The 14,951-nt window shown below is 43.9% G+C and overlaps 1 protein-coding gene across 1 annotated transcript in view; it reads right to left on the reverse strand.

The window, feature by feature from the left end:
- Window positions 1-1,080: 1,080 nt before the first annotated feature.
- Window positions 1,081-14,951, reverse strand: part of LOC311102096 (ATP-binding cassette sub-family F member 3-like) — a 30,133-nt gene continuing 16,262 nt past the window's right edge. Inside the window, exons 6-21 of the mRNA XM_084143321.1 lie at window positions 10,013-10,135; window positions 9,252-9,518; window positions 8,997-9,077; window positions 8,719-8,778; window positions 8,578-8,634; window positions 8,323-8,345; window positions 8,130-8,185; window positions 7,237-7,437; window positions 6,897-6,973; window positions 6,604-6,648; window positions 6,375-6,507; window positions 5,469-5,557; window positions 5,225-5,316; window positions 4,534-4,666; window positions 2,984-3,071; window positions 1,081-2,752 (exon numbers count right to left, since the gene is read on the reverse strand). Coding sequence (XP_083999447.1) covers window positions 2,594-2,752; window positions 2,984-3,071; window positions 4,534-4,666; window positions 5,225-5,316; window positions 5,469-5,557; window positions 6,375-6,507; window positions 6,604-6,648; window positions 6,897-6,973; window positions 7,237-7,437; window positions 8,130-8,185; window positions 8,323-8,345; window positions 8,578-8,634; window positions 8,719-8,778; window positions 8,997-9,077; window positions 9,252-9,518; window positions 10,013-10,135 — 1,684 coding nt within the window. The 3' untranslated portion in view covers window positions 1,081-2,593. The remainder of the gene's footprint in view (window positions 2,753-2,983; window positions 3,072-4,533; window positions 4,667-5,224; window positions 5,317-5,468; window positions 5,558-6,374; window positions 6,508-6,603; window positions 6,649-6,896; window positions 6,974-7,236; window positions 7,438-8,129; window positions 8,186-8,322; window positions 8,346-8,577; window positions 8,635-8,718; window positions 8,779-8,996; window positions 9,078-9,251; window positions 9,519-10,012; window positions 10,136-14,951) is intronic.

Below are 14,951 nucleotides of genomic sequence, written 5' to 3' on the forward strand. Positions count from 1 at the left end.
TGAGGGACCTACCTGAACTTCTCCAATAGAAAACATTTACTGTTTGCTAGTGTACCCATTGTGGCACAGGCAATGCTTTACTACTGCCACTAAGCAGCACTGTTGTGTCAAACATCCTATCCCACCCATTTCTTTTCACCGACTGTTGCATTGAAAGTCTCACGTTTTTCTCATGTTCACTCTCAAAGCTCTGTGTCATTGTGCTGTTTACCTTCAATTTGTTCAGTCCGTTTCGGATTTAGATCACGTTTGTCTAGTTTTGATAGGCAATAGTGTAGGGTTGTTGAAGGCAGAAACAGTTAGGTACCTGGGCTACTGTTCTTTACATTGAGTTGTATTATGCTGGTCCGGGTTAAACCGGGCAATGGCAAGTCACGTCATTGGGTGAAAGCAGGGAGGGAGGAGCGCCCTTCTCAAATCAAACAGTAATCTGCGCCGCTCTGTCATGTTGTCAAGGCAGCATGGTGCATCGTCCAGAAACATCCTCTTTTCCATAAAATAAAATGTTTGAATTTTCAAACTAGCTTTCATTTACATTTTAGTTTGGCAGATAAAGCGTTTTTTATCAAAAGCAATCACTTTTGCATGTGAGAACACAGAATCCTACTCATCACTCCACATGCTTGATTACGTCACTTTTGTTTTGAGCCGGCCATATTGGGGCACCTGGCTCACGCCCGGGAGGCAGTCCGGTTCCAAAACGAATGCAATCCCTTTTTAAACGAACCCCTTGTGTCAAATGTCTGACTAGCTCTACTTTCTACAGGTACACCAATCTGTAGAGCTTTGAAGTAAACGACTAAAATAAGTCATATTGACAAGTCTGTAGGCCACCATATACACATGCACGCACAGTCCACACCTTGAACTCAACCTGTGATTGATTAAGCATCTGTTTACAATTTTCACAAAACATGTATATTATTTGAGTGTTTTCTGTCGTTTGGTAGACACTCTATCCATAGGTCTTCTCTAGATTGTTATGGATACGGGTTCCACTTTGTCAAAATAATAAAAGTAATGTTGCATGGTGTTAGTTGAACAATAGCAGAGAGAGCAGATCATCAGACCTGGCGGATGGATGATTAAAGCTTTTTTATTAGGATGGTGTTATGATTGAATAGTTCTTAAAACAGCTATTTATAAGTTAGCGATATAACATTGAAGCAGGAAGAATGTAGTTGTTTTTTATTCTGATAATTTTCTTTAAGAATTATATAAACTGGGTGGTTCGAGCCCCGAATGCTGATTGGCTGACAGCTGTAGTATATCAGACCGTATACCACAATATGACAAAACATTTATTTTTACTGCTCTAATTACGTTGGTAACCAGTTTATAATAGCAATAAGGCACCTCAGGGGTTTGTGGTATATGGCCAATATACCATGGCTAAGGGCTGTATCCAGGCACTCCGCTTTGCGTCATGCTTATGAACAGACCTTAGCCGTGGTATATTGGCCATATACCACACCCCCTCGTGCCTTATTGCTTAATAATACCCCTCTTAACTTGGTTGGAGATTCTGGGGAAGAAGCAGCAGTGAGACCTGGAGCCAGCTGCTGTTGTTGTAGAAGTCGTTGTTTTTGTGCTGGTGGTTTCCCATGCTGACGCAGATATGGATGTTTCCAGGATCGTGGTCATTAGGGCACGCAACAGGAAACGTTTTGTAACAGAAAACGAAAATGAGTGTTTCTTATTGGACAAGTCCATGTAATCCCTCCCTGTTTCAGACTGTTTTCTTTCATTTGGTGCCTAATGAACAAGACCAGGTGTGTCTGAAATTACACCATTTTCGCTATTGTGCACTTTTGGCAAGTTCACAAAATACTGCACTATGTTGGGAACAGGGTGCCATTTCGGCTTCGCCCTGGGTTCCACTGACTAAGAGATGCTCCCTCTCCATCAAGAACACACGTTCAGGAGAAACATCTCCCCATATGCACTTGAAATATATCCTCGCTCTCTCCCACTCAATCACACACATACTCAACATGGATGAAGAAATCGAGAACATTGTTTCAAATTTTCTGATGTACATATTCGTCCCTTCACTGATATTAGGAGCTAAAAGGATGTAGCATTATTCCAAGATGGCTGCCCACATGGGGTTAACAGTTAAAGAGAGGGCACAACACCCCCACCTTCACATTATGGAATATCCTCCTTGTTGTTAAGTGAACCAAACCAGCTCAAACTATTATGATCAGGAAGGTTGGGAGTGGGTAGGCCAGAGCAGTTTCGGAGTACACAGAGTACATGCACAATTGACATTCCATGTGGACAGAGTTTGCACTTCATGTAGCCTAAAACATGTCTGCTTCAGGACAATAGACGAGAGTATGTCACTTTGAACTGCCGGGCCGAGCTAAATCGCAAACAAAAGAAAAACGGTGGTGTGGGGGAGCAGAGATAAATGCTGGAACAACAGCCAGTAAAACTCAGGATGATGATTGGCAGTCGGGGAATGGAGAGTGGGGGGGCTTTAGGTTATTGGGGGCTGAAATCGATTGGTAACTTGGCAAGTCTGTCATAGTTGGCGTAATGGGAAAGTTGCCTGGGGTGGTATGTTTTGGAAGGTCCCTCCTCCCTCTCACAGGTAGCCCTCCTTGCGGAACTGTTCCTGCAAGATATCCCGGTACTCGTCGAAGCCCCCCTCCACTCGCCGCACGTTCCCGTGCTCACAGACCCACAGCTCTCTGCACACCAGCCGGATCAGACGCTCGTCGTGAGAGACAAGGACCACCCCACCCTGAGGAGAGGATATAATTAAAGAAGGGTATATACGCACCTTAAAACTTAAAGTGTTCAAGTGCTATCACTTCCATTGATTGTTAGCTAGTGGTGGCCAAAATAAGCTTGCAGTGGCTGTTTAAAGAAAATCGATCCATGACTTACAGTTTCTCCATATTTACTCTACTGATTAACATTGTGAGATAAATAAAGGACATTTTCTCAGCGACTTATAGTGAAACAAGCTTACTTTGAATTTGTTGAGCGCCTTCGCTAGAGCCTCGATTGTTTCCATGTCCAGGTGATTGGTCGGCTCGTCAAGGATATAGAAGTTTGGGCTGAAAGAGAGAAAACGTGAGTACGAGATCAAATATAGATGCAAGCAGCAATGAAACAGGGTGCTGGTTTATGAGCAGGCTGAAAGAGACGGCTGCATTGAAGCATTATACATCCTTGTACATTTAACAATTCAAAATACTATGTGCAAATTATTTATAGCGTCATGAAGTGGCTATGTTTGACGTAGCAATTATTCCTTGGCAAACTTTGTAGGGACTAACAAACACTGTAGTCGCCAAATCTCGAGACTTCATTTGAATAATCGCTTTTTAGCATTAGCATAAATGCTAACTGTTGGGAGGTTCACAACAAATTTCTTACTGTTTCCATGTTATTTTTTTTACATCAACACCTGCTTCCTACTAGTGTCGTCAATACCCTTAATCAGTTTCAAGGTGATAGAGCGAAGACAAGTGAAGCTAATAATATTTTTTACGAAGTTGCCATTTTCTCTTCCATCTTTTGACGTATCGCTTTTCTCAAACTTAGTAGAGACATACATTCTGAGTTTCGATTCAGGTCAACCGGATATACGGTTCATGAGAAGATTTTTGAAGATTTGATCAAAAAATCCAACATGTCGGAAAATTCAAAATGGCAGACCTCATGGGTTCATGAAGCAAATTTGCTCCTTATGATGAGAAACACTGATATACCAAATTTCGTGGTTATACGTCAAACGGGGAGGTGGGGCTGAGCATTAGACTTTGAATACTTAATACAGCGCCAGCTATGGGCCGATTCGTGCCATTTTTAGTGTCCGAGTAGTGGTGTTGATATACTTTGATATTGCCAAAGTATACATTTTTTGACTAATCGGGCATTGAGCTATTCCGACAAGAGCTATTCCAACAATATTATTAGGGGTGCTTTGCTGCCGGCAACCCTAATAATAACATACATTCTGAGACTGATTATGACCATCTCATCATTAGGATCTTGACACTTCCCAAAATGAATGTCCTCTCTCCAGTTCTGTTCCTAGTGTTATCAGGGCAGTTTGACAGATGTACAGTCTTTTTCTGATTTACAAGGTAAGTTGGTTGAAAACAAATTCTCATTTACAGCCACGACCTGGGGATGAGTTACAGGGGAGAGGAGGGGTTGAACAAGCCAATTGGAAGCTGGGGATGATGATTAGGTGGCCGTGGTGGTATGAGGGGCCATTAGGGAATTTAGCCCAGACACCCGGGTTAACATCCCTACTCTTGCAACAACTACCATGCATTCTTGAGTGACCACAGAGTCGGTTTAACATCTGAAGGATAGAGAGATGTAACCCAGCTGGCAAACCTGATTACAATCACATTATTAGACATCATGGTCAGGTTGTATACTGCTTGTACAAGGACGTTTTTTCAACTTTTCAACCAGTTTATTACCACAAAATGACAATTTGACAATGTGAGAAATCATGTGTGAAATGTTGGGGTCATGGAGTGTAATAATAAAATACATTACCAAGGCATGGTCATCTGGGCGAAGGCCACCCGGCTCTTCTGCCCTCCTGACAGACTGGCCACCGGCCGAGTGGCCAGCTCCCCTGTTATCCCATAGCCACCCAGCTGGTGCCTGTACTCCTCCTCGTTACGACCTGGGAGGGAGGAAGGGACAAAAGGGGTTACAAATTACAAAGACTGCAGGCTATAGAGGGGCTGGTTGTTTAGCAAAAATAAATGTGTACAATGAGCACCTGTTCTCTCAAATACATCTTTACAGTTGTTGGTTAGCTAGCTAGCGAATTTTAGTCATATTAGCATAGATGTGACAGTCAAAACAAGACATAGTATCAAGAACAAGATCAAACAAGCTGAAACAAGCTACCTACGATTCCTCACATGGCAGCTTCTTGTCATTGTTGCTAGCTATCTGGCCATCCAGAATCACAACACACTGCCTTTTGCACCATTGAAGCTGAAGTGCGCGCATTGTTTTTGTGACGTTGTCAGGTAACCCATCTATAGGGATCCGTAACAACCACCAGTGTTGTGTTCATTAGGGCACACAACGAAAAAACTGGGCATTTCTTATTGGACCAAGTCCAGGTAGCCCATCCCTGTTCCAATCAGTTTCCTTTGCATTTGGTGCCTAATGAACACAGCCCAGGCTTTGATAAAGATCAGTATTGGTATGTTTTGGTGGTGGTGGTCACCTGGGAATTTGTTGAGTAGCAGCTCAATTGAACACACGTTGAGGTCCAGTTGATCCACGTGGTGCTGACTGAAGTAACCGATCTTCAGGTTCCTGAGCGAGAACGGGAAATAAAGCTGTTGTTTACTTCCCTTTACGCACACAAAGCTTCTGAAAGTTACAAGGGAGCCTGTGGACACGCACACACACCGAGACACACATTAGCAGCAGAGCAACATGGCCTGACGTCAAGCATGGAACCTCACCGATGGCTGTGTCTGATGCCGTTGACGGGCGTTAACTCTCCCATCAGTAGCTTGAGCATGGTGGATTTACCCGCCCCGTTCTCACCCACCTGAGAGAGAGAGAGAGAGCGCGAGAGAAGAGCGAGAGAGCAAGAGAGAGACTGTAGGTACGTACTTCTTTAGCAGTTGGAAGGTTGCACAGAGCCTTGGCTGTGGAAGTGTTTCACAGGTTTAAAAGTACACTATCAATGGACGCACAATATATCAGTGACCATATGTTAAGATAATTTCTATCTCTAATTCAACCTAAGCTTGAATCATTACCAGAGGTTGTAAGGCTCTGGTTTTAATCATAAATGATTCAAGGTCCACAACCAACAAGGATTATCTGTATCTTTATTCATGGAGAGCTCTGGCGCCAAAACCCATACACTCCTGTTTTATACCTCAACACACAAAGGCACCCTGCTCCGCCCACCTCTAGGAGGCCCCCTGTAACCCGTTTCCTCAGTCCCCTTCACCCTGGAATGTTTAGTCCCGCCCCCCTCTGTTAGTAAGTTGACAATACATTATCATTCTAATACATTATAATTCTAATACAGTTTATACTGTATTTGGGGTGAAATCCTTTAGTCATTATTCTTAAAATACAAATTAATCTAACACCATATTGGCCCGATGGGGGGACAAAAGCCTTATGAACATAGAAAGTTGATTGCAGTTCGTATCTCTGCTAGAATGGTTAAAAGTGCCATAAAATGAAAATATATCTGAAATCGGTCGATATTGCTAAGAAAATATTGGATATTGGCATCTGCCCAGAACTGTCACATCAGTGCATCCCGAACTATTAGCAGTGCATGTATTTTAGAACTCGTTTCAATCAAGCTAGTTATCAGAATTGAGAGCAGTGTGATTAATACGTACGATGCAGATGCGAGACTCCAAGTCTGCAGACACCGACAGCTGTGTGAAGAGGCGCTGGTCGGTGTTATAGTAGAACTCCACCTCATCCAACTGGAGCACTGGGGGAGACAGCTTCTCAAAGTTATCAGGGAACCTGTGGACAGATGCGCACACACACACACACGTTACCACTCAGATGAATGAGAATTGAAACCAGACTTCATTCGGGACAGGAGGAGCGGTCTCTTACTTTAAGGTGACTTCGGTTTCCTTCTCCAGAGGTTTGAGTTCAGGCCTGCAGGAGACAAGAGAAGAACAGTGAGGGAATGGACGACAGATGACAACAATAGATATTCTTTACAATGACCATTCCCCCGTGCACAGGCAAACAAACACACAGAGGTCATCATGCATGTGCAAGACAGGAGTTATCCTTTACAATGAATTGCACTTTCAGGCTGTAATTCCCAGGGAGCCCTACATGAGAGAAAGCAGAGTGGGGTGCGTGTTAACATCTTATTTTTGAAAGAGATGGTTACTCACAGTTTTTCTAAGAGCTTCAGTTTGCTCTGCACCTGTGCCGCTCTGTTGGCGTTGTATCTGAACCGGTCGATGAACACCTGGGACACAGAGGGAGGTGATCAATCCACGATTATAATATATAGAAATAAGACACTATAACATATATTCTAATAAGTATTTAGCAGGATGTTGATAAGTTTGGCATATCAAGATCATATAAAATAACCAAACACTAATCAGCAAAGACAAATGCTTAGAAAGTGTATTGTTATTACGCTTGCCATAGGCCTTTTAGTTTGTCTGTGGGTACCTCAACGTGAGAGAAAATGGGTGTGTGCATGACTGTGTGTGGGTTCCTAACCTGGATGTGCTCTCTGTACTGAAACTGGGCCTCGTACTCCCTCTGCTGGTTCTTCAGGCGGTCCTCTTTGGTCTTGACAAAGTTCTCGTAGTCGCCACGGTAACTCTCCAGCCGCTGCGAGTGCAGGTGGATGATGTCAGTCACCACGGCGTTGAGGAAGTTCCGGTCGTGGGACACCACCAGGATGGTGGTCTGCCAGGTCTGTGGGGGGGGGGGGTTAAACAGCCGATATGGGAGTTTAACTTGTTGCTCATGCTTTAGCTATGTCACAATTACCTCTCCTTCCTCCAAAAGTGTGCACTCGTTCACTTCCATTCACTGATTTCAAAAGGAAATAACTGGTATAAGAAATATGGTGGTAACTCCACCTAGCCAATGCCTCCACCAATCCAATGTCTTCAGATTTGTAGGAAGTATTGAAAGAGTGCACACTTCAGGAGAAGGGAAATATTAGTGGGACACAACCTTTGTTTGCAATTTCATAACTTGTGAAACCACACAATCCATTTGAAGCTAACTATGTATGCTTTGCCCCTTTCTGCCAATTTAGCGGACCCTTTTTTTTGGGGGCGGACCCCTTTTGGCTCAAGAGCACCCCCATAGGCAAAAGTTGACAGCAAAGTTGAATTACCCACCACATTTTAACTTGTTGCTCATGCAATTAAAACATACCCTATCTTCCTATTCTCTACACTTCTCCCTGAAATGTACACTCATTCACACCCCTTGCCCTGGATTGGCGGATAGTCACTCTAGCTCACGCTTGCTCATGCTTTCACCAAACCAATGCTTTTAAATCCTGGGAGTGAGAATGTGCACACTTTAGGGAGAAGGGCACCCGAACTGGATTCGGCATGCAATGTTAAGAGTGTCGGTAAGCAGGAGTAACCTACCTGCAGGTAATTCTCCAGCCAAAGAATGGCTCGGACATCCAACATGTTGGTGGGCTCTGAGAAACAAACACAGACAGACAGAAAGACAGAGACAGACAGTCAGTTAAAGGGCGTTTGCGCTGACTACTGGACACCGTCAAACTGTTCAAAGATACTCAATACAAAAATACTTAATGTGGTTTAAATCACTCACCATCAAGTAACAAAAGATCAGGCCTAAAAAGAAAGAAAATACACATTATTTAGAGAATTGAAGCTATCCTTACAATATTTAGCAGAGCCACAATTTATGTCTTCATAAACTGTGTTGAATAGATGGTCTATAAATTGAGATTCTGGAAATAGCTCATAAGAGCTTTATAAATGTACATCAATATTCTAATATAATCTCTGTCCTTGTATTTTAATTGGGAAGACTGTCCTTTGGATAAAATAAGGAGAGACTCACTTGGCGAAGAGAGCTCTAGCCAGAGCTAATCTCATTCTCCAACCTCCAGAAAACTCCCTGTGAAGAGAACACACAGAGCGATCCGTTAATCACATCCGCGTCTGCGCACACACACACACACACACACAGACGGTAACTTACTTGGTTGTCTGCGTTTGCATTTTAGGAGAAAAACCTAAACCACATAGGATGATTGAAGCTCTGTGTAAAAGAGAGGGAAAAAGAGAGAGAGGGAAGGAGCAAACAATCAACTCATCAAATCAGAAAATGCATACACTTGTTACAATTATACTGCACAGTGCATAGTCATCTGTTGTATACACACCATTGGTAAATACGTGTAAATATAAATGCACTGCTAATGTAACGTAAACACAGATATGACATTATGTGCAGACATGTTTAGTGTGGCTCTTTACCGGGCAGGTGCCTTATCTGCTTCAATCTCCTCCAGTTTAGCGTAGATCTCTGACAGTCGAACAGTCTCCATTCCTTCAGCACTAAAATAGAACAGAATAAACTGCAGGTTTAGTGACTGTTGCAGTTTCAAACCCAAAAGTGTAAAATTCCTGCAACAACAACATTTAAATCTGCCAAGGCCGCCAGTATTGACTCGTTCCAATATGAGCCCTCTGTTGACAGCTTTGGGGATTATTTGGGTGAGTAAGACGTACGTTCCGTTGGCGATGCGCGCATTGAGCAGGCGTTCCTCCGTCAGGAGCCCCTCCCGGACCGTGTCGCTCTCCAGCACGCTCTGCAGCGCCCCTGTGTCGTCGCCAGCGACCTCCTGCTCCACGTGCAGGATCGTGATGTGGGCGGGGACGCGCAGGCTGCGGCTCGCCAGCATCTTCAGCAGCGTGGTCTTCCCCAGGCCGTTGCGGCCAATCAGGCCGTAGCGGCGACCTGTCGACAGAGACAGCTCCGCCCCCTGCAGCAAGGACCTGGAAATACAGAGCGAGAGAGAGACAAGTTGCTTGCATATTGTTTACGGTACAGACTAAGAAATGTCTCCGTCTCTCTCCTACTCTCTTTGTCTCTCTCTCACTGTATGGTATTAACTAATAAATCACATAAAATGGTAATCACACAGTTATAACTTATGATTTCACTCATTTAGTCGTTTGTGATTTATTTAAACAAGCATTGCTACGCACCACTTGATATCAGGTAGTTGTGTTGAATTCTTTAAAGCAATTTGCAGAAAGTAACTACCATAACCACACCAACCCTTTTTAAATGCAAGGTAAATGCCGGTGGAAACGGTGTCCTGCTCCAGCGCTGGAAACAGTAGGAGAATGCGTAAGTGTGGCTTCAACCCAAATGGCACCTTATTCCCTATATAGCACACTACTATACTATTGGCCCTGGTCAAAAGTAGTGCACTTAATATGGATGTGGTGCCATTTAGGACACAGCCTAGGGGTGAACCACTCACCGCTCGCCAAACGACACATCAAAGTTCTCAATGCGGATGTCGTAGCTGCGATTCTTCCCGGACAAGTCAACGCGACTGTCTTTCTTGCTACTGGCCTGGCTGGCTGATGCCTCCTCCAGTACCCTGAGAAAGACACAGACAGAGGGGAAAAAGGACAGAGCGAGACAGACACAGAGGGAGAGGGACAGAGGGAACCAGAAGGAGACGAAGAGATAGAAGTACAGAGAGTGAGTACAGAGGAAGAGAGACAGCGTAAGAGAGACAGAGACTGGCAGAGGTGAAACATCAGTCCAAGTCACATCAGTCTGACACTATAACCGAACTTCTTCATACATTGGTGAATGGAAATGTGTATGTTTGCTGTCACAATACCAAACCAATGATCAGTGGTGGAAAGTACTTAAGTAAACATACTTTCAAGTACTACTTATATAGTGGCTTGCGAAAGTATTCACCCCCCTTGGCATTTTTCCTATTTTGTTGCGTTACAACCTGGAATTAAAATGGATTTTTGGGGGGTTTGTATCATTTGATTTACACAACATGCCTACCACTTTGAAGATGCAAAATATTTTTTATTGTGAAACAAACAAGAAGACAAAAAACTTGAGCGTGCATAACTATTCACCCCCCCATGTCAATAGTTTGTAGAGCCACTTTTTTGCAGCAATTACAGCTGCAAGTCTCTTGGGGTATGTCTCTATAAGCTTGGCACATCTAGCCACTGGGATTTTTGCCCATTCTTCAAGGCAAAACTGCTCCAGCTCCTTCAAGTTGGATGGGTTCCACTGGTGTACAGCAATCTTTAAGTCATGTCACAACATTTAAATGTTTCCCCTTAAACCACTCGAGTGTTGCTTTAGCAGTATGCTTAGGGTCATTGTCCTGCTGGAAGGTGAACCTCCTTCCCAGTCCCAAATCTCTGGAAGACAAACAGGTTTCCCTCAAGAATTTCCCTGTATTTAGCGGCATCCATCATTCCTTCGATTCTGACCAGTTTCCCAGTCCCTGATGATGAAAAACATACCCACAGCATGATGGCCAAAAAGCTCAATTTTAGTGTCATCTGCAAAGAGTACCTTCTTCCATATGTTTGGGGAGTCTCCCACATGCTTTTTGGCGAACACCAAACGTGTTTGCTTATTTTTTTCTTTAAGCAATGGCGTTTTTCTGGCCACTCTTCCGTAAAGCCCAGCACTGTGGAGTGTACGGCTTAAAGTGGTCCTATGGACAGATACTCCAATCTCCGCTCTGGAGCTTTGCAGCTCCTTCAGGGTTATCTTTGGTCTCTTTGTTGCCTCTGATTAATGCCCTCCTTGCCTGGTCCGTGTGTTTTGATGGGCGGCCCTCTCTTGGCAGGTAGCTTAGTGGGTAAGAGCGTTGTGCTAGTAACCGAAAGGTCGCTGGTTCTAATCCCCGAGCCGACTAGGTGAAAAATCTGTTGATATGCCCTTGAGCAAGGCACTTAACCCTAATTGCTCATGTAAGTCGCTCTGGATAAGAGCGTCTGCTAAATTACTAAAATGTAAAAAATGTTTTTGTGGTGCCGTCTGCTAAATGGCATATTATATTATTATATTCTTTCCATTTTTAAATAATGGATTTAATGGTGCTCCGTGGGATACTCAATGTTTCGGATATTTTTTTATAACCCAACCCTGATCTGTACTTCTCCACAACTTTGTCCCCGACCTGTTTGGAGAGCTCCTTGGTCTTCATGGTGCCGCTTGCTTGGTGGTGCCTCTTGCTTAGTGGTGTTGCAGGCTCTGGGTCCTTTCAGAACAGGTGTATATATACACTGAGTTCATGTAACAGATCATGTGACACTTAGATTGCACAAAGGTGAATTTATTTAACTAATTATGTGACTTCAGAAGGTAATTTGTTGCACCAGATCATATTTACGGACTTCATAGCAAAGGGGGTGAATACATATGCACGCACCACTTTTCCGTTATTTATTTTTTAGAATCCATTTCACTTCACCAATTTGGACTATTTTGTGTATGTCCATTACATGAAATCCAAATAAAAATCTATTTAAATTACAGGTTGTAATGCAACAAAATAGGAAAAAGCCAAGGGGGATTAATACTTTTGCAAGGCACTGTAAGTTGTTTTTGGGGTATCTGTACTTTACTATGTATTTACACACACACACACCTAGTACCAGTCAAAAGTTTGGAAACATCTACTCATTCAAGAGTTTGTCTTTATTTTTACTATTTTCTACATTGTAGAAATAGTGTGAAGACATCAAAACTATGAAATAACACATATGAAATCATTCAGTAACGAAAAAAGTGTTAAACAAATCAAAATATATTTGAGATTTGAGATTCTTCAAAGTAGTCACCCTTTTCCTTGATGACAGCTTTGCACTCTCTTGGTATTCTCTCAACCAGCTTCATGAGGTAGTCACCTGGAATGCATTTCAATTAACAGGTGTGCCTTCTTAAAAAGTTAATTTGTGGAATTTCTTTCCTTCTTAATGCATTTCAGCCAATCAGTTGTGTTGTGACAAGGTAGGGGTGGTATACAGAAGATAGCCCTATTTGGTAAAAGACCAAGTCCATATTATGGCAAGAACAACTCAAATAAGCAAAGAGAAACAACAGTCCATCATTACTTTAAGACATGAAGGTCAGTCAATCCGGAAAACGTCAAGAACTTTGAAAGTTTCTTCAAGTGCAGTCGCAAAAACCATCAAGCGCTATGATGAAACTGGCTCTCATGAGGACCGCCACAGGAAAGGAAGACCCAGAGTTACCTTTGCTGCAGAGGATAAGTTCATTAGAGTTACCAGCCTCAGAAATTGCAGCCCAAATAAATGCTTCACAGAGTTCAAGTAACAGACATCTCAAAATCAACTGTTCAGAGGACACTGCGTGAATCAGGCCTTCATGGTCGAATTGATGCAAAGAAACCACTAAAGGACACCAATAACAAGAAGAGACTTGCTTGGGCCAAGAAACACGAGCAAAGGAAATTAGACCGGTGGAAATCTGTACTTTGGTCTGGAGTCCAAATTGGAGATTTTTGGTTCCAACCGCTGTTGCTGTGGGAGACGCAGAGAAGGAGAACAGATGATCTCTGCATGTGTGGTTCCCACCGTGAATCATGGAGGTGGTGGTGTGATGGTGCTTTGCTGGTGACACGGTCAGTGATGTATTTAGAATTCAAGGCACACTTAACCAGCACGGCTACCACAGCATTCTGTAGCGATACGTCATCCCATCTGGTTTGCACTTAGTGGGACTATCATTTGTTTTTCAACAGGACAATGACCCAAAACACACCACCAGGCTGTGTAAAGGCTATTTTACCAAGAAGGATAGTGATGGAGTGCTGCATCAGATGACCTGGCCTCCACAATACCCCGACCTCAAACCAATTGAGATGGTTTGGGATGAGTTGGACCGCAGAGTGAAGGTAAAGCAGCCAACAAGTGCTCAGCATATATGGGAACTCCTTCAAGACTGTTGGAAAAGCATTCCAGGTGAAGATGGTTGAGAGAATGCAAAGCAGTCAAGGCAAAGGGTGGCTAATTTGAAGAATCTAAAATATACACTGCTCAAAAAAATAAAGGGAACACTAAAATAACACATCCTAGATCTGAATGAATTAAATAATCTTATTAAATTCTTTTTTCTTTACATAGTTGAATGTGCTGACAAAATCACACAAAATGATCAATGGAAATCAAATTTATCAACCCATGGAGGTCTGGATTTGGAGTCACCCTCAAAAATAAAGTGGAAAACCACACTACAGGCTGATCCAACTTTGATGTAATGTCCTTAAAACAAGTCAAAATTAGGCTCAGTAGTGTGTGTGGCCTCCACGTGCCTGTATGACCTCCCTACAACGCCTGGGCATGCTCCTGATGAGGTGGCGGATGGTCTCCTGAGGGATCTCCTCCCAGACCTGGACTAAAGCATCCGCCAACTCCTGGACAGTCTGTTGTGCAACGTGGCGTTGGTGGATGGAGCGAGACATGATGTCCCAGATGTGCTCAATTGGATTCAGGTCTGGGGAACGGGCGGGCCAGTCTATAGCATCAATGCCTTCCTCTTGCAGGAACTGCTGACACACTCCAGCCACATGAGGTCTAGCATTGTCTTGCATTAGGAGGAACCCAGGGCCAACCGCACCAGCATATGGTCTCACAAGGGGTCTGAGGATCTCATCTCGGTACCTAAAGGCAGTCAGGCTACCTCTGGCGAGCACATGGAGGGCTGTGCGGCCACGCAAAGAAATGCCACCCCACACCATGCCTGACCCACCGCCAAACCGGTCATGCTGGAGGATGTTGCAGGCAGCAGAACGTTATCCACGGCGTCTCATATCACCCTCATGGAGTCTGTTTCTGACCGTTTGAGCAGACACATGCACATGTGGCCTGCTGGAGGTCATTTTGCAGGGCTCTGGCAGTGCTCCTCCTGCTCCTCCTTGCACAAAGGCGGAGGTAGCAGTCCTGCTGCTGGGTTGTTGCCCTCCTACGGCCTCCTCCACGTCTCCTGATGTACTGGCCTATCTCCTGGTAGCGCCTCCATGCTCTGGACACTAGGCTGACAGACACAGCAAACCTTCTTGCAACAGCTCGCATTGATGTGCCATCCTGGATGAGCTGCACTACCTGAGCCACTTGTGTGGGTTGTAGACACCTTCTCATGCTACCACTAGAGTGAAAGCACCGCCAGCATTCAAAAGTGACCAAAACATCAGCCAGGAAGCATAGGAACTGAGAAGTGGTCTGTGGTCACAACCTGCAAAACCAGTCCTTTATTGGGGGTGTCTTGCTAATTGCCTATAATTTCCACCTGTTGTCTATTCCATTTGCACAACAGCATGTGAAATGTATTGTCAATCAGTGTTGCTTCCTAAGTGGACAGTTTGATTTCACAGAAGTGTGATTGACTTGGAGTTACATTGTATT

This window comes from Coregonus lavaretus (assembly GCF_964263955.1).
Source record: "Coregonus lavaretus genome assembly, chromosome: 26".
Classification (NCBI taxonomy): domain Eukaryota; kingdom Metazoa; phylum Chordata; class Actinopteri; order Salmoniformes; family Salmonidae; genus Coregonus; species Coregonus lavaretus.